Genomic DNA, 20,285 nt, shown 5'->3' with positions numbered 1-20,285 from the left:
TTGTAAGAAAAAGTTTGGTGTACGATTTCACTAGCCTGTTGATTTTCAAGCTCAAAAAAGACGTTGTGGACTGAATATGAATGCTGATCGATGAGCTTGAGTACCTATCTGTTGAGAAAATCTCGCATCCTATAGGACGCAGATCCATCACAAACTGTACCGAAATTACGCATACACGAATAGAAATTAAAATCTTGCCGCTAGTTGAATCCAGTTCGTTGATTAGATGCATTCATTTACGTGGAAAATTTCATCGACAAACTTTTATAGCGAAAGGATGTGGGTGGGAAATCTATGTTCATTCCAAGGCCTACTTTGATAGCGGTAACACTAACTATCAAATGCAGCAATAGATTCAACATGCATCCTTGGACATATTGAGTGGACTGGAGTGTATATGCAAGTTTTACATCACCGCAAAATTATTTCCTCAGTTTTCGAAGTGAATGTGATTGTTGGAGCGTTAAATCAGTGTTGGACGTGAGTGATCTTCTGTACGAATCAGTTGTAAACAATAATTATCATTGAGTGATTCACTGATCATTTTATTCGTAGCCTACTACTTGCTTCTAAAGTAACGTGCGTTCAAAAAAATTCGTCGTCAAGTAGGCTATGAAATTTTGAAGGCTGATGTTCGGTGGCTGAACGTATGTCTTTCCTTGAATTACTTCATCTTCCCAAAATGTAAACAATGATGACATTAACCTATATATCGTAATTTTGTACGGAAAGGCACTTTTCAGAAAAGGTTACCCGTAAATTTCACCCAACGTTCGAAAAGCATTTCTTTCATTGAGTAAGATGACAAGAATCCAAACAATCTGAGGCGGTTAGAAAAGTTCTTCGTAAAAATTTTAACCGTCCACTATTTTCATACGTAAGAGACGTGAATCTCGAATTGATCGTGGTAGTATGTTTTTTGTAAGAAGGTTCTAGTTACTTCAGTCATATGAATAGATCACAGTAAGATTCTCAATAATATGTTTATTAATTCTCTATAAATATTGAATTGATTCAGTCATTATATTATTAAAATTCAATTCAGATATAAAAAGGCATGATGCTTTCTCCTTCATAACGTTCTGCTATTGAAGTTCCATAAAAGAAAGTAGGTCCACATTTTGCCTTTGACTGATGCATACTGTCAGTATGCATCAGTTCGGTATGATACTGAACTTTTCTCGGATGCTACAAGGTTAGGTAATCACAACCTTTTCAGTTTTCTGATAACATGTCAATCTTTATGGAAACAAATGGATATCTTTTTTTCAAAATCGGGTGGCATATGCCAACGGATACTCCATCCACTTGAGATAAAATCTGAAGAGAGGTTTGTCGAGCTTCTGTCACCATGTTTTCATTATTACTGAACTCTAGAGTTATCTTTTTTGGTATACCACTTCCTTTTTTGTTTGAACATACCTGTTTCGTCAACACATCGCAAAACAGTACAATGGAAAAATTCATTCTTAATAATCAACAGCAACATAGGCTTCAATGAAGTTGCCGGAACAGAATATTTCCATTTTCCTTCAATTTTCTTTCCAATTTTGAAGTAGAATTCAATAGTAAAAGTCTTTCACACGTCCGTAAAAACCATCTTTATAATTTGCTGATAATTTTAATTCAACAACAACCCAAAATGCTAAAATGACAGTTCACCTGGAAAATAGTAAAGCACGAGCTAAGAATTACGTTTAGACACGAAATATCGACGTTCAAAATTCCATAGCCTACTTGACGACGAATTTTTTTGAACGCACGTTAGCTCTTAAGATCTTTCTTTAGGATAGATTGACTCATATAGATACTCAGCTCTCTAAATCACAGTTTTGATTAATTAATACCAATAATACACACAAAACATGTCAGGGAGTTTCCTGAAACTTTTTAGGGTTTTCACTCCCAATCTCTGAAACAAAATCAATTAAAAAATGAAAGAGTCTGATATAGACTCCGAAACGTTACAATATAAAATTATAATTTCAACTTTCTTCATTTTCAGTTCATTGTCAGGCAACAATTTTTTCTAGTTGATTTCTTCCTGACAAATTAGTGCAAGAATTTATGCAAGAGCAAATCGTTTATTTCAGTTTTTAATTGATTTTCTTTCAGAGATTGGGAGTGAAAACCCTTAAAAGTTCCAGGAAATGCAGAATCCTCCCAGAATAAATTTTAATCGATATATGTCAGGGAGTGTTGAATTTTCAATTCATTATTTCTAATAATGAACAAATAAGATCGCAAATTCTTGGGACCCTTGAAATGTTCAAAGATTACGTTGTGAGGGATACAGATTCATAAAAAACATTCTTCTCCATTCAGATTTTTTTCAGAAACTACTAGAGGTAATTGAATAAAATGTTCCATTCATCCAACAATTTGGAATGTTTAGAGTTAGAGAAATCTTTTCGTAAAATGATCAAATTTCATCTGTCAACCTATCAATGTTTAAATTTCAATAGGGGATTTGCAAAGAAATAAGTAACCAGAGTTCGAAAGTTTGGGATTATTCAGTGTTATTTTTTGGACTTTTTGTGTCACTGTTATGGGAATCGAATTGTTCATCTCAATCCTTTTGGCATCCTTTTGAAATAATGTTTTTTTGTTCCAGGTAAGTGATAACACAACAATGAAAATTCTGGAAGATTGTAAGTAACTAATCAGTTTTATACACCACATACTTTTTCCCAAAGTAACTCTGGATTAACCCAAAAAAACGGGCCTCCATCTGCCGGCACACAAAAACTTCCTGATTACGCGAATCACAATTTTAGCTCCTGAAATATGCTCGCGAAAAATTCGCAATTAAAAATGCCCAGGCGTATTTTTTGCTATCATATCGAATTCCTGTAATCACTGCCCAACTTCAAAAGGTTTTAATTAATGTCGACATCGAAATACGCAGCCTGCTGATGAGATTTTCCCGGCTCCCGTCTGCAAATCACAAATAGAAGGTTCTCCTCGGATTCTTTCGTTTCATTTAATAGCCGGGTATCCGTTTCATGAAACATTTTTGTTCCGTATATAACTTTGATTGTTGGACGATCGGGTTTCCCCCGTTGGGATGGTTGCCCTTTTGGCTCTTCCTAGGCCTCATTATTCCGTGCGTTTTCATTCGAAAACCTAATTTTCCAACCCTAAGGAGAAGCGATTTTTTGGCTTGGGACAGACTCCTCAAGATAAAATGGATTCATATCAAACACATCGGCATCTACCGCAGACAAAGCGAAAAAATCGATTTGGTTGAGTTTTCTAGACGAAATTAGTATATCCCTATTTTTGGTTTCGTCCAGGCAAGTTACTGCCCCTCAAAATAGTCTTTCCTTTTTATCTCAGAATTCAGTCTTGTTAAAATCATTGAATTTCGTAAAAAAAATTTTTATGATATGCGAAATCTCATAGTTCTACCAATTTTGGCGATGGTCTTCCTGAAGACACTTTTTACTGGGCCACAACGTCTTTGGAACCATTAAAAATCAACCGCGTATTCCTCGAAATTTTTTTTACTATTAGAAAGCCCATTCAGTTGAAAAACTTTCTTGGCTCTTGCAATTTTTTCATGAAACGCAAGATTTTTAAGAAAAATCTATGTTAAAATGTATGGTGTTCTCCTCATTGATCACAGGTGTTCAATGATATTTCCAGGTTTTTCTCAACAATCTAGACTAGAAAGTTTTTCAATTGAATGGGCTTTCTAAAGGTTTAACAATTTTCGAGGAATTCCAATATACTCCATCCACTGTTATAAAAAAAAAGCACTCGGTAGGCCATGAAGTAATTTTCTTAAGTTTTTGTAACTGAACGAAGTAAGGTTGGCACTCATGAAATGAGTGGTTAATGTTAACAGGACGTTAACAGGACGTTGCCACAGCTAGTAAATTGATATAACAAAAATTCCGAAAGTGATTGAGAAAAAGAGAAGACATAGAGTATCAGTGCTCTATAGAGGGTTGCTCATACAAATAGTAACCCTGATACTCTAAAATCTATAATATATCAGACGGTATCCAAATCTGAATCCACACGACTTTATTTTAGCTAAATATTTCCACAATGAGATAGATCTTGAATGAAGGGGATGACACAGAATTTCCTCCTTTTGGGATACCCAAAAAGGCGGTGGTACTCAAGGACTTTATTTTCAGAAAAGATCTGCAACGGCCAATTTGAAAAATGAACACTTCATTATTGACACGGTGCTTATTCATGCTAATGGATGTAGAATAATATGCACAGAAAACCAATTCCTACCACTGCATCAGGTGCATTTCATCTTTGGGATGATTTTTTGAATTCAACAAGTGATGTAACTAACGTCTTCAACCTTTAGGTAAAGAAGATAACCAACATTAACTCTTCTCAAGCTACTGCATATTAGGTGTATACTCCATTCACTTTTATTTTAGCACTCGGTTGGCCATGGAAATTTGACACATTTCACTCGTATAGTACGAAACTGTGGGGTTATGACGCTTGTCAAAACATTTTTGGGTTTTAAATCAACGCTATGTTGCCCGTTCTACGTAAAAGTTTCTGTTATTACGTATTTTATCAGAATGTCGAATCTCTTCGGAAAATATGTGACGAACATAATTGAAGCTTATACAAGCTGATTGAAGGCTTACCAAATCTAGTTATTCGCATGGAAAATACAAGAGATCAGTATAATCTCATAATATGCATTAGCTTGAGCAGAGTTAATGTTCGTTATCTTTTTTGGCTAAAGTTGGAATACGCTACATCAGTTGTAAATTTCAAAAACATTAACCCGAAGATGAAATGCATATGATGCAGTGGTTGGGAATGGATATCTCCCGAAGGAATTAACATATTATTACAAGAATATTAAATTCTTCAATAAAAATCATCTCGCATCAATATAACTAAAAGGAATTAATAGTTATTTAATCAACTAGGTTATTAATGAAAGCGATTAATGATTGAGATATTTTAACGTGCGAGAGAAGCGAGCACGTTAATGTTCGAGATCATTAATCTCTCAATTAATAAACGAGTTGATTACAAGATTTTTCCGTCGACCACATTTTGAATTGAGTGTGAATTCTTGATTGCAAAAATTTTTTATCCATACCTAGTTCAATTTGACAACTTATAAATTTTCTATGTTCATATCGGAATGTTGATATTTATGCGGTCGATCGAACAATTCGAGAAGTTCATAGAGGGAATATTCGAGTTGTGACATTTTGAGTAAATCACATTGATATCAGTCCCTATTATATCTATTAAAGAATGTGTGGAGCTGGTGGAGGCTGGAGTTGTAGTACATATATATATATATATATATATATATTGATTACTCTCTAGGCATCATAATTTTTCTGCAACCTCCACAATTCATCTGTTCTCAATTCACCCGCTAGGTACTACAAAAATCAATGTGACATACCAATAAAATAATTATTTGGGGAGCTGCTGAATACTTCTATGTTCGATTACCCATGACAATAATGCATTAATGGGAAATTAACCAATAAAAGGGTTCATTAACAGCTAATTTCGTTAAACAGTGCTATTATTAAGAGGTCGGCGGAAAAGGAAGTTTCAAGTCAAGATGAACTTCACTTTTGAACAAAAATTTCAAATGAATAAACAATTAACAGGACAACTGGCACGAATTTGTGGCTGTTCATCTTAATACATTGATATGATAATAATAATAATTAGGTATTTATTGGTACCTCAAGACATTTACAATGTATAGGACACGTCAAATGAAAAATAGAAAAATCAATTTTCGGGAACTTATTCTACGATGACATTCATCGAAAATCCTGTAGTAAACTTTTCGCATTAATTCATTCAAACATAAAATTCTCAAATGCCACCACATTTTTGGGTCTCCAAATAGAAGGAAAATCTTTGTCATCCTCTTCATTCACAATCTGTCTGATTGTGGAAATATTCAGCTGAAATATAAGTCGTTAAGATTCAGATGAAACATTGTATAAATTCTCTTACATTGAATATGCTCGCTAACGTCTGATGTATTGTGGATTTTAGAATATCAGACTATAACTTTTTGAATGAGCGGATCTGAATTTCAAATAGCACTTCCAGAAATCCTGTCTCTTTTTTCAATCACTTTCGGCATTTTCGTAATAAAAATTGATATTAGTTGAGGCAACGTTATGACAGTAACGACATTTCATGAATGCCAACCTTACTCCGTTCTAGTTACAAAAACTTACCGACTGCTAAATTAAATGTGAATGGAGTATAAATAATTCAATTTTCTTCCATAACAAAAATTAATGCATTTAAAAACTGATTTCTTGTCCTTCCCATGCTTAATAAGGATGTATTTTGTAAAAAGCAATTATATTCTCTAAGTGATAGATTGCACCATCTTGTGGAAAACTACGAAAAATATTTCAAAGCACTTTTTTCAGTCCGAGTTTGTAATGAGATTTTCTGGAATTTAATGGGGTTTTTATTTTCCTTCGTGCTCGATTTCAGGGAGGTTCATTATTGAAAACATCGAAATGATAGTAACCGAAACCATCAGATAGCAACTGCAGTACGCCCACCCGATAACAGCTTTTGGTCTATGTTAGAGCGTAATGTCTGGCCTCAGTCTAGACTCCATAAAAATATCCGAATGTGTAATCGCTGCATGAGCGTAATAATTGATGGACTTTTAAGTGACCTTGTCTAGCGGAAAAATTCGGCGGCCAACACCAATAATAATTATTGTACTTCCTCCATTACTCCCGGAATGCGGGCTCGAATCGGTATTTGGCGAAATGATGTTTTCGCGGCGGGAAACTGTTCCAGACGAAACGGTGCAAATCGATGTTTTCCGCGAAATGTAGCGTGTTTATTTCGAAGAAGTTCCACTTCTCACTTCCAGGGTGTTATTAATAGATCGATCGCGTAATTGCATAGACACAATTCGAGAGAGTTTGCGAAAATTGTCCCATGGAGCGAAACGTTCGTTATTGCTTGAATTGAAACGAGATATGATTTTATTCTTTATGAAGTTTTCACCACTTTTGGGAAGACAAAATGAGCATTTTTATGGCAACATCTTTATAGGAATTTTTCGAAGGTCAACTTTCTACACCCGTATCTCCCAGAAAAACCATCGTAGATATAAATGTGATACATATTCTAAAAAAGCAACTCTCCTAGTAATAAATCTCGAAATTTCATCGACCTCGGTGCAACCGTTAGGTCTTGAAAATTTTTTAATTGACCCCATATTTTTCATCATTTTTCGAAGGACAACTTTCAAGTCGCTTATCTTCCAGAAAAATCATCGTAGATCAAAATGTGATGAATATTCCGAAAGAGCAACTCTTCTAGTAATACATCTGGAAATTTCATCGAGTTCGGTGAGACTGTTCGGCGTTGACGATTTTTTAACTGCACCCATCCTTTCGGGAACTTTTCGAAAGTCAACTTTCGTTCGACACGCGTATGTCTTCCAGGAAAATAATTGCAGATTCAAATGTGATACATATTCTAAAAGAGCAACTCTTCCGGTGACAAATTTCGAAATTTCTTCGAGCTCCGTGCTCGACCGTTCGGTCTTGACGATTTTTCAAGTGACCTCATATTTTTGGGAATTTTTCGAAGGTCCATTTTTGACACTCATATCTTCAAGAAAAATCATCGTTGATCTAAATGTGATAAATATTCTAAGAGAGCGATTTTTCTAGCAATAAGTCTTTTATATTATATTTCATTGAGCTCATTGCAGTTTCGGTTTAAGGGGTGCGGGCATAATTTTATATTTGAAATTCTGTGAGGTGTTTGTTGATGTAAAATAAATAGGGAGAGAGAGTCCGGCAGACTTGCTCAGTTAGGAGACTTGAACCACCTCAAATATTTCAATTCAAATTTCGCGCTACCGGTATCGTAAATAGCTTGCGACATACTCGTAACAAGACACAGTGGCGGCTCCATTTTGGCTGCCATCAGAACAGTTCTGGAGTGAGAGGGTTGAAGGTGATTTTGTTGTTAGGAAGTAAGGAATTGAATAATTTTTGTTTGTTACACTGTCTGAAAAGTTTAATAGGTGCGTGGTGTTATTTTGTTTTAGTGCTTTCATTGATTAATATTGTTTTACAAACGATGAACCTTTTTAATTATAGTTGTAAAAGTTTCAAGAAAACATCTGTTGAAAGACTAAAAGGGAGTGGGGGAGACTTGACCCATGCTATGGTCGGGAGATATAATCAGTGGTCCAAGTTGCCCGCACTGAGCTTAAATATAATTTGCTTGAAAAAACTGAATAATAGAAATAAATATAAAAAAATATACAAAGGTTCAAAAAAGTACAAAACATCTCGGAAATAAGTGAGAGTGACTCTGAAATAGAAAATTTGTATTTCATACGCTGATACATCTGATGATGAAAACCTTGACATAGAAAATCGTTGGTCATTGGAAATTGTTTTCTTTCAATGTTTCTCCTGATAAACAAACTTATGGTCAAGTCTCTCTCGCCCCCTGTTCAACTCTCCCATGGGTTAGGGAGACATGAGCCAATTTTCGGTTCCTAAAAAAAGAATTGCTGTACTCAAAATGTTCATCTCACCACCACCCTACTATTATCTATCGTTACCTATTTGGGCATATCTTCAAGCAAAAAAATGAGTTGGTACCATTTTCAGATACAACTTAATAGTCTGAGAGCTGGCAACGAAAATCGGCAAGAGTTTTGTAATGGCTCATAATTAAATATGATAAAGTATTGAGGGTGTACATTAGTCAGCACCCACTCTCAAGGTCAGGTAGTGGAACACCTAGCGGCAACGCGCTTTGATGTAGGTATATAAAATTACAACATACTCTACAAGTATTTTGTAATGATTGAATATAGTCACTTAACTGGTTTATAGAACAGAAAACTTGAGTAAGTGGTCAGACCTCATTTTAGTGAAACGCGGTTGGTCAGTACACCACAGAAGTTGCTGCCTTAACGATGTCGTTTCAAGAGATTTGTAATGGCTGAAAATTCATTCATTACTCAAATATCATATATTATTTGAGAATAAAATAGTCAGACCACATATCAATAGAACAGAGGCAGTCAGCAGTCACCCAAAGTGCGGATATTGTAATTTTACATAAATCAAAGAGCGTCACCGCCAGATGTTCCACTACCTGACCTTGAGAGTGGGTGCTGACTCATGTACACCACCAAAACTAACTAATATTTTAATATGAGCCATTACAAAACTCCTGCCGATTTTCGTCGCCAGCTCTCGGACTATAAGTGGATTCAGAGTGAAAAGGGGTTCAACTCTCCCGAACTCCCCAAATATCTTTATAGTTGTAATATAAGCAATATGTTTGAAAGAATCATCAGGAATGTGGAAAATCCTGTTCTTAAGTTGGAGCACGCATTTATCGTGGTTAAGGTTCATGTTCAAGGTTAACGATAAAATATATAATAAAAAATAATAAACTGAGCGTTTATTGCTATCGAGAAACATACCGATAATGTCAGTTCTAGAACAGATCGAGATATGCGATCAAAATTCTTTCATCGCATATACAATTCTCCTCCAAAGCATCCGTCCCAGGTGGAATCTCTAAACGGAAGCGATAAGAGCATCAGATTTCTTCTTGGAACCATCAGTACCACCTGATTTACCCAGAAACATAAAATAACAACGTCTTTCTTCCAGTCCAAATTCCCAAATCGCTTTAATGACAATACTTGTCGATAACCTTCGAGCTGATGCTGCTCGAAGACATTCAGCTGGACTGTTCTGTTTCCAAGAAGTCGAGCTTATGCGTATCGTTCATTACCAACCTTGACTCCTTCCTCATTCCTTTGGCGAACACGCGAAACCGTTTTATGATCTATCACAGCGTGGAGGCGCCTTAAAACAATGCGAAGACATCCTTCAGGTAGCTTTGCCTATGGCCGAATGTTAAGTCATAGGCGCCGATTGTAGATCTGATATCGGGTGTTCTGTGTGAATAAACAATGAGGATCGGTTCTGGCAATTCGGAGTTGATCACTATCTCTTAGCCATTTGATGGCTGTACTGTTGTTACTAAGGCTGTTTCTGTCGCTACTTATGACATTATGAAACTTACGTCTCTTCAATCTTCTAGTTGATTTTTGACTAGAGAAGTTGACGTTAAACACTAGAGTATTTAATTATTTAAAAGGGTGCAACCTTCCTTTATAATTGATGAAAATGGATATGATGAATGGGAACTTATTGGTGAATGGTGGATGGAGGATGATGCAACGTAATCAACGTACTTTTTCGTACATTTCCGATGTACATTCGGAATACAGTACCGAAAAAATGAAATCCTCCTGACGCAAACATACGGAGATTAGGGGTTTTTGAAATGTGATTTGCTAATGGAAAAGTGCATTACCAAAAGCTGCTATTTTTGTGCACATAAGCCCCTAGGTATAATATTTTGTTCAGTATCAGTAATGAAAGCTCTAAAACTCTGACACTTGGTGTTGCAAAATGTGATTTTGTTGTTCCCATGAAGATCTTATGTGTAGGTATATCTTGAGAAATACATTGTCCAAAATTTGAAGTGCATAATTTGCGTACATGAATTATTTTACAGTGTGAGTCTTTGACTCGTGCAAATATTTCAACAGTTGATTTTTGAGGTCAACAGAAACATTCTTTTTCTTTTTCATTTTTTCCGAATCGGCTCGGTTTAAAAGATACAAGCTGTTGAAGGGCCATAAAAGAGTGTTATTTTTAGTTCTCACAAACGGTTTTATCGAATGGAATGAATTTTGGAATATAGTTTTTCATTTATTTGATTATTCTTTTCGAACACAAGATATGTTACGTCTTACAGTTTTCTCATTTTGACCATTTCGTACCTTGAAAATACCAAAAATTCAAAGAATCCAACTCTAAACTAATTTGGACGCTATATAAGGAATATTTGAACGTTTTGTAAAATAAACAAAATAATGCGCCGTTTTCGAGTAATTTGATGTTCGAAAATTAAAAAGTATCTGTGAAATTGAAAAATTGAATACTTTGGCTGAATACAACTCTGTTTAAATTATCCACACATGTGTAGTGTCACAGATTTAGATAGTTATTCTGAAGGTAATATTGTTTTTCCTACTGTTAAAATATTTGTACGAGACCAAGACTGATCCTGTATAAATATATATATTCTTTTGAATGTAAGCAATACATTTTTTGTTATCAAACAATATAGCCTATGTATAAGTTTCAGCGAAGGTTAGTGTAACGGGTTACCATACAATTTGGAGTATGATGCAAGAGCTTGGGGAAAAACCTCAGTAAAAAAACCCTGTCTCCCCGTGAGTAGTGTAGTGATGACAAATTTGTTAACAGAATAAGCTTTCAATACTGAAGGGCTTCTTTTCCATTGATATAAAAATTTCTTCATTCTTTTACCATTTCGAAATAATATCTGGAACAAAGAAACAGAGCAGAAAACGAGAAAACAAAGTGAATAATAAACCTTTCATCAAAACTTATTTGAAGACTTGATGACGAATGAAGAAGAAAAAAATATCATAGGTACATAACTTGTCCTTCAATTGCACTGGGAGGAATATCATCTCTGCGTAAAAAATCTTCTGCTAATCTTGGTGGAGGATCACCCTCGTCATTAGAAAGGAATTCAGTACTCAAATTAATAATATCCAAATCTTCCTTTTGACTGGTAGGGTCTTTCGACTAGGTCCAGTCTTCCAAGCGATGATCTTCTGTTCTTCAGTTGTTCGAGGAACTTTACAGTACAAAGGGAGCCATTAAGTGTCTTGAGGACCACATTTTGTGGGTGTAAAATACGCAAACATTCGCCTCTCCACATGCTATGTAACATGTAAGCAATACTGGAAATCTGATCGAGTATAAAGTTTTTTTCGAATATCCACTTAATCTTTTAAGCAGTGTATGTTTCGCCTTATCCATTCCTGACAGAATTTTTTTGAGTGATTTCATATTGGTCGGTCGTGTTTTTTGTTTATTTTTCGATGAAAAATATTTCTCCCCACACTTCAGTTAGTGTTATTTCAATCCCCTCCCCTTAAACACTGATGAATATGCAATTCAATCATTAATTCATTGCGACCCTCAAACTTCACTTCATGTCGTTAGCTTGTGTCGCATAAAACGCAGCTGATTAAGGCAATATCCGACGGTTTTTCCGAACTTCTAATAAACGTAATTATGCATAGACTTATTAATTATTCCATATCAGGATGCATAGATTCCAGATCGCAGTGAAAAAAAATCACGGAATAAATTATAATGATTTCGTTTTCGCGTTATTCTAATCAAAAGTTTATGCGCTTCAGTTGGCTCATGAATTATTCACCAGAAATGTTGGAAATTGTAGAATCGTTGAAAGCGTAAATGGAAATTTCATGAGTTGTCTTCAAATCTCTGTGTCGAGAAAAAAGGGAAAATGTTATCATTTGAGTTCAGACGATTTGATTGCTGATGAATTTTACACCCAATGATTTATTTCAGGGAAAACTATGGTGAGTGCATTTTCAAGTAGTCAGCATTAGAATGACACTTCTTTCGTACATTCTTCTTAGCAATGGAAATGTAAAGTCAAAATTGTTGGCTATAGCTGGCTGAAACATATCTTTATAAAGGACTCCACTACTAATATCCATCCTAAAAAGAGATGATGGTATGTACAATGGACACGATATTAGATATCGCTGACATAAAAAAAATACAAGTCAGCATTGTGAGGGACTAAAAAAGAATTAATCAGCGGTCAAAAATTGAACCAATCTGTCAGGAATAAGCCCTCCATAGAATCATGGACATGTTAAAATTTTTATGGTTGATTTGTCTCAATGTAGTACCTACTCGACTACATGGGTTCTGTATTAAAATTATTCATTTTTACATATCATTGACGAAAAACTAGCTTAATTTTCGACATCAATGAACTGCCATACAGAAATATACCAGTTATACATATGATTTGAGAGATTCTGTTGAGTATGACATATAACCACAAAATCTCGACAAAAAACAGCTTTCCCTCCAAGCACATATAATAAACCTACTGAATTCTATTGCTGTGCTTATTGTACTTCTTTCTGTGCTGTAATAAACCTTAATTGACGGCTGGACAAAGAGTCATACTCCGAGCACCCATAGAAAAGTGTAGATTAATGTATTTCCACGGTAGAATGACCTCGTTTTCGTATAAATTCAAATGAGGTCCAACATTCCTAGTACAATGCATATAAGGTTCGATAAACGACAGCAATCTTCTTTCTATTCATGGTCAGAAACGGAATAATGGCACAGTAATTTACTGGTTGATAACCTCTAATTTAAACAAACACTATGGTATTGTATGGATTCTGCAATACACCCGAGTTCAATAACATATTTCGTATTCAAACTCGTGGCAAAAATATTTTAAGGAAGTGACCAACTGTATAATATCGCCATTTGTACAGGTTTTATCGTTTGTTATACAAAATGTGGAGATTGTTGAACTTTCGGATGCAATGACACTGGAGTGTGAATAATCCCACTTTTTGTCAATTTATGGGGTGATTGGAGGTTCTTACAGATCAGTTCAAGCACGTGTGTGGAGAAAACTAGGGAACATATTCATATGCAGTTTCAATTACAATATTTAATGTCCCGGATTTTCTCGAGGTTCGACAAAAATTGTCTAGAAGTAGCAAATCTATGAGAGGAACACAGATGTATAAACAAAACCAGGCGCGAAATAAAGAGAACAAATATTTCTCTTCCTCTCTAACCATTTCTCCTCTTATCTCTTCACGTTAGTGTCAAATCTCAGCCTCGTCTCAAGTTCAAGTGGGGTAAATTGGATTATTTCTGTTTACCTGATGTGATTTGCCTTAATTTTTCTTCTCGTGGGATACCAGACCTGTATATCATTTCAGTATTTTTATTGGGGTTCTTCCAGGATTTCCTTCAGGATCTCAAAGTATCTGTTACTATTTCAAGGATATAGAAGAGATCGAAAATGTGGCATTAAAATAAAAATACTCAGTAATAGCTGAAATACACTGCGCAAAAAAATTAACGCACATTATGGAAATCTCAAATTTATTCTACAACTGAAGGTATTCTCAATGATAATTATTTTTATCAGAATTATGCATGCATATGTTATCCACTTTCAACGGTTTTCTTCAATACAGATGTTTTTTCCCAGCAGGAATAAAAAAAGATGATATTATCAGATTTTGAATGTATTGGCTTCATTCTAAAATCAGTTGTTCTCGATAAATTCTAGTGATCAATAGTTTTTCTTTCGTTTGATTTTCTACACTCGATCGCTATGCAACGCGAAACACGCAATTTGACCCAAGAGGAATGTGCCCAAGCGGTAGTTTTGCGAGAAGAAGGGTGGATATACACAAGAATATCAGAAAGGTTTGGAGTTTCCATACAAGTGTGTCCAGAATGTTGCAGCGATTCAGGGAGACAGGTATGAATGTCCGAAGACCAGGACAGGGTAGACCACGGGTAACAACTGCCATTCAAGAACGTTACTTGAGAGTTTCTTCGTTGAGAGTTTGCAACCGCTCGCCTCCTTCGAATTCAGCTTGAGCAAACTCATGAGGTGCAAATTAGCACTCAGACAATAAGAAATCGCCTCAGAGAATATGATTTAAGGCCTCGTGTCTCGGCAAGAAGCCCAGCTCTTACCCCAGCCCATCGAAGGGCGCGTTTGGATTTTGCGAGAGAGCATATCCATTGGGAAAGAGTTCTCTTCACAGATGAGTCTAGATTCTGCCTCTACCATTGTGATCGACGTTCCCTTGTATACAGACGTCCACATGAAAGATATGCTCAGTGCATTTTCCTGAATACTAATGGTTTCGGGGGAGGATCGATTATGGTATGGGGTGGAATATCTTTGACTGTTCGCACAGACCTAGTGGTTGTTGATAATGGAGCTATGAATGCTGATATGCATATATGGCATTTGCCCCATACATTGGTGAAAATTTCATTTTTATGGACGATAATGCCAGAACCCATCGTGCGCGCATCGTTCAGGAGTACCTTGAAGAGGTTGCAGTCTCTCGAATGCAATGGCCAGCAAGAAGTCCAGATCTCAATCCAATTGAGCAGGTTTGGGACAACCTCAATAGAAGGCTGAGAAGTTCAGAAAATCATGCAGCTACTCTTAATGACTTAGGAATTCAACTCGGAGAAGTCTGGGAAGGATTAGATCAAAACATTTTAAAATCACTCATTTTGAGTATGAACCGTCGTTGCTGAGCTGTAATTAACGCAAGGGGTGGAAATACCAAGTATTGAATCACTTATCAGCATTTCAGTATTTTGAAAATTGTTCATTTCTCTTCTTTCACATAAGATTCGGTGAAATCCTGAATTTTTCTTCCATTTAATGTGTCTTGTTTCGTTCAAAACCTTCCCGAGAGAACATAAAAAATAAGTTATAAAGTCAATGTAGAGTTAACTTTCATTAAAATTTAGATTTTCAGAATGTGCGTTAATTTTTTTGCGCAGTGTATTTCAATTTGCTATAATTCTGTTACGTTGATCTTATCTCATTTAACTTTTTCGGAATTTTGGGGGGGAACAATAGATAGGAATCGAAAATTTATTCGTTGAACAATAGAAGAGAAAAAGAATATCAAAATATTATCATCGACTTGAAGCTCATTAGATTTCTGCAACTCCTAACCCAATCACGATCCCATAGTTTGATCGCTTTCACTTTTTTCAACCTTCTCTAAATCGAGCCCGTTCAACAAATTCACCGAGTTTTATCTCAGATAGACAACAGTGATCTCTGCCCCCTATCATTCACAAAATGCTTGATTCCTCTGTCCGCTTTAGAACCGATAGCCGAATCGTAATGTTGTTAATACGTTCCCTGCAGTATTAAATATCCCATCGCGCATATCCTATACTTGAACCCTGTCAGTATTATGATCGGAATGAAAGTTCACACAAATTGTTGTTGTGATGGGAGATTAAAAAAAATACGACGATGAAAACAAACGCGTAATGAACTGAGTGTCAATGAACAGAGTGCCACAGAGTATTTTCTCCCTTGGGCAAAGAGAAAACGACTGAATGTTTAATTTGTAGGTATTTGTTTCAATTTGTGCGCATATGAATTTTTTTGCAATCCTAGAGTTTTGTGTTTTGTACGACGAGTTTGTGAGCGTCCACGGGTAAGGTAAATGTAGGAACCTCCGGAGTTTTTTCTGTAGTGGGTAAGTCCCTATCTTATAAATTCACGTAATCATACAAAGATTATCATGAAAGATGATTCTCAATCGAAATCTATCGTACGGATCGTTAAAATCTGGGAATCCCCTTGTCAGGATCTAGAAAACGTACAGATAAAAATTTGTTGCTAATGAAAAACTCAAGGGATAAAGGGCTGCCTCCTCATCACAAGCTGATCTTCAGAAAATGCCTGCATCGGTCTGAGTAAACAACTAACATATTGACAACAACGTTGCCAACGATATCTCTTCTCATACTAATCACTGCACACAAGAAACGATTCGAAATTGTATCCAGAAAAGTATACATATCCTACCATCGTCTTCTGCTGGATGGCAAATATTAATTCTTCCTTCAATCGTTTTGGTGCTTCTTGAATTTATAATTAGTTAAGGCGCCAGTCCTGAGATAAAATATGATAACATAAAATGCTTCTGTATTGAATAATCCCTATTAACTTTTTCCGAATATTAAATGAGTGAATGCATAATATTTTCTTCTCTGATTTCATAATTGGCCCCTTCACCATTTTATTTGATGACTAACAATAAAGGAAGTATTTTACTACTTTAGTACTACATCAGTTTTCGATGAAATTGTAAATCGATGATATTATAAACTCTTCCTTCTATGTGAATAAGTGAGAAAAACTCAGGTGTTGACACATTATTCAACTAGTGTAGTCGAGATTTCTGTTTAAGCTATCACACCGAGTAGAATATCATTCTTTTTTCACAAATAAGTTTGGCAGTTTTCGAATATTCAAAAAGAAATATGATTGAAATATTTCACTAAAAGACCCAAGTTGGCGGTTTTCTTCTTTTTTATTGTGGCAGTGTTCTGGTTTTGGTTCATTCAGTTTCAAATATTTTGTGGAGAAGCTGTGTTAAATTTGCTTGCTTTTTTTTAATAAGTTCTTTGCGACATTGAAGAATATTTTGTGTGACAACCTCAAATTTTACCTTCCAGAATTTTCAACCCTATAAGATCTCAGCTTAGTAGCTACTTCGATTCCTTCATATTCAACTTTTTCATCAATTTATATAATCCATTCACATTTATTCTAGCAGTTGGTCGGCCATGAAATAATTTTCAAAAGTTTTTGTAACTAGAACGGAGTAAGGTTGGCACTCATGAAATGTCATTACGCCGTTGCCACAACTAATATCAATTTTTATTACGAAAATGCAAGTGATTGAAAAAAGAGACAGGGTTTGAGGAAGTGCGTGCTATTCAGAATTCAGGTCCGCTCATTCAAATAGTTATACGCTGATATTCTTAAATCCACAATACGTCAGACGGTAGCGAACATATTCAATGTAAGAGAATTTATAAATGCTTCATCTGAATCAAAACGACTTATATTTCAGCTGAATATTTCCACAATCAAAAAGATTGTGAATGAAGATGTTGACAAAGAATTGGGCGACCCAAAAATGTGTTTGCATTTGAGAATTTTGTGTTTGAATGAATTAATGCGAAAAGTTTACTACAGGATTTTCGATGATTGTCATCGTAGAATAAGTTCCCGAAAATTAATTTTTCTATTTTTCTTTTGACTTGTCCTATACATTGTGCATGTCTTAAGGTACCAATAAATACCTAATTATCATTATTATATCAATGTATTAAGATGAACAGCCAGCGCCAGTTGTCCTGTTAATTGTTTATTCATGTGAATTTTTTTTTCAAAGGTGAAGTTCATCTTGACTTGAAACTTCCTTCAATTCCTTTTACTTATATTGATTCAAGATGATTTTTGTTGAAGAATTCAACATTCTTGTAATTATCTGTTAATTCCTTCGGGAGATACCCATTCCCTACCACTGCATCATATGCATTTCATCTTCGGGTTAATATTTTTGAGATCTACAACTGATGTAACGTATTCAAACTTTAGCCAAAGAAGATAACGAACATTAACTCTCCTCAAGCTAGTGCATATTATGATATTATACTGATCTCTTGTATTTTTCATACAAATAACTGGATTTGGTATCAGTTTGTATAAACTTTAATTATGTTCGTCACATATTTTCCGAAGAGATTCGACATTGTGATGAAATACGTAATAACAGAAACTTTTACGTAGAACGGGCAACATAGCGTTGATTTAAAACGCAAAAATGTTTTTTACAAGCTTCATAACCCCACATTTTCGTACTATGCAGAGTGAAATGTGTCAAATTTCCATGGCCAACCGAGTGCTAAAATAAAAGTGAATGGAGTATACATAATATCCTCATTCAAGTTGATAAGTTATTTAGTGGTTTTGTTGGAGTTTTGCTGAATCTACACATCATTTCTCAATACATTTAAGGTCTGTATGGGGTTACACAAGATGTTGCCTGATTATTTCTTCGAAATCATGCAATTCAGTCGGTGAACTATATCAGTATCAGTATCATTTCGCTATTTTCTCGTGGGGAATGATATTTTTTTCTTGTCCAATTGCTATCTCCTGAAGAAGTATCTAAAAACTACTCATAATATCGAACACTTCTAGGTCTTCATTAAATTAAGTTGAGAAATGATTCAAAAATAATCTGTGCGACAACTTCTTCGTCGCTCCCCGTATCTCTTTCGTTCGTCATTAAGATCCCAGACTCTCTGCCAGATAACCGGCCGAATGACCGTCTGTCCAAGCTTCCGTTTATGAGGATGTATGTATCTACGAAGTTGGCTGTGCCCACACGTATTTCCCCCTTCCCGCAACCCACCCGATAATAAACGTAAAAGTTGAAACAAAGCCGACATTTCCCGGAATCAAAACGTCTAGACGTGCAGCACTAAGTAAACTGGCTTACGGGATAGATAAGATAGGGCATATTGTTGCGAGTCGTTAACCCTCGTGTTTTTTTTTTTCGTTCCACGTGACCGAAGGAAATGAAGGTCTTTTCGATTGTGTTGAAACGCTTTCATTTTTCCTCGTGGATCCAACCTCGAATTTTTTGCGTTGGTTCGAGTATCGTGCAACGTGAAAATATCTTATGTCATCTACGCTTCGTTAGATTTGGCTGCTTCTACACTTTCTTGAGATTTGCTTTAGCTTTCCTAAAATAAAGTTTCATAAAGTTTTTTAATGAGGGTGGATCGATGTTTAGATGCATTTTATGATGAGCTACTAGCAGAAGTTAATTGTGTTTTATTATGGTAGCCAGGTTTTAGTCCTTAAGGGAAAGTAATACCTCAAGAATCTCCATTCAAAAACAGCATTCACTAGTTCCTAATTAATGCTTTTATTTTCTTACGTGAAGCCTTGTTTTCTTTTAAATTGAAGTTTAAGGGCGTCTTGAGGTCACCCCGTCTCTTTTTTTCCAATTTGGTCATAAAAAAAAAACTTGAACTTTAGTGTCAATAAAACTTGTTTTCACAATCATTTTTCGACATATTTCGATGAAAAAAACGACGGTGTGACATCGGCGATTCAATTCTTTATATACCTATTGCAAAGATTTTCATAGTGATACATATATGCCAAAATTACGCTGAAATTCAGGAATAACTGGAAATTATTCAATATTCCTAATATTACCTCTCACGTGGTAATTCCTACTTTTCAACTGACTCAGTACGTAATTCAGGCTATTGTTCACATTTTCGTATTTGGGGTAGCATCAGTCAAGCAACCAATGTCGATCGTCTTGATCTCGAATCATGTGTACTACTTCTCCTGAAAAAATAACAATTTTATTCAAGATGTTGATATTTGGAATGCCTATATTATTCGATTTTTGAGATCATTTTTCATAAAGACATTATACAAGTGTACAGGGTGGGCAAAATTCGAGAACTAAAGCAGCTTGAAGAAAATGGATGGCACATTCTCGAGCTCTTTTATCGTGTCTAATCCAAATCTGAAAACAGAACCGGCCTATCATTTCTAGATTTTCAGTTATGAACAAAAATTGAGAAATTGCCATTTTCAATAATGCTGCAGTGGACATAGATGCATAAGAAAATTGATTCGACAATAGCTATACTCCATTCACTTTTATTTCAAGTTCTTATAACTAGAACGGAGTAAGGTTGGCACTCATCAAAAGC

The 20,285-nt window shown here is 35.4% G+C and overlaps 1 protein-coding gene across 5 annotated transcripts in view; it reads left to right on the top strand.

Annotated features, from left to right (window-relative positions):
• LOC123309706 (low-density lipoprotein receptor class A domain-containing protein 4-like) overlaps nucleotides 1–20,285 on the top strand; it is a 242,140-nt gene that overhangs the window by 86,920 nt on the left and 134,935 nt on the right. The window contains exons 1-2 of one of the 5 annotated variants that reach the window (XM_044892967.1): nucleotides 380–480; nucleotides 2,615–2,651. The exons of the other annotated variants lie outside the window; for them this stretch is intronic. Coding sequence (XP_044748902.1) covers nucleotides 2,633–2,651 — 19 coding nt within the window. The 5' untranslated portion in view covers nucleotides 380–480; nucleotides 2,615–2,632. Of the gene's footprint in view, nucleotides 1–379; nucleotides 481–2,614; nucleotides 2,652–20,285 lie in introns of those variants that run through there. 5 annotated transcript variants of the gene reach the window in all.

The sequence above is a fragment of the Coccinella septempunctata genome, chromosome 1 (assembly GCF_907165205.1).
Source record: "Coccinella septempunctata chromosome 1, icCocSept1.1, whole genome shotgun sequence".
Taxonomy (NCBI): Eukaryota; Metazoa; Arthropoda; class Insecta; order Coleoptera; family Coccinellidae; genus Coccinella; species Coccinella septempunctata.
This window is presented reverse-complemented; position numbering and strand designations above follow the sequence as displayed.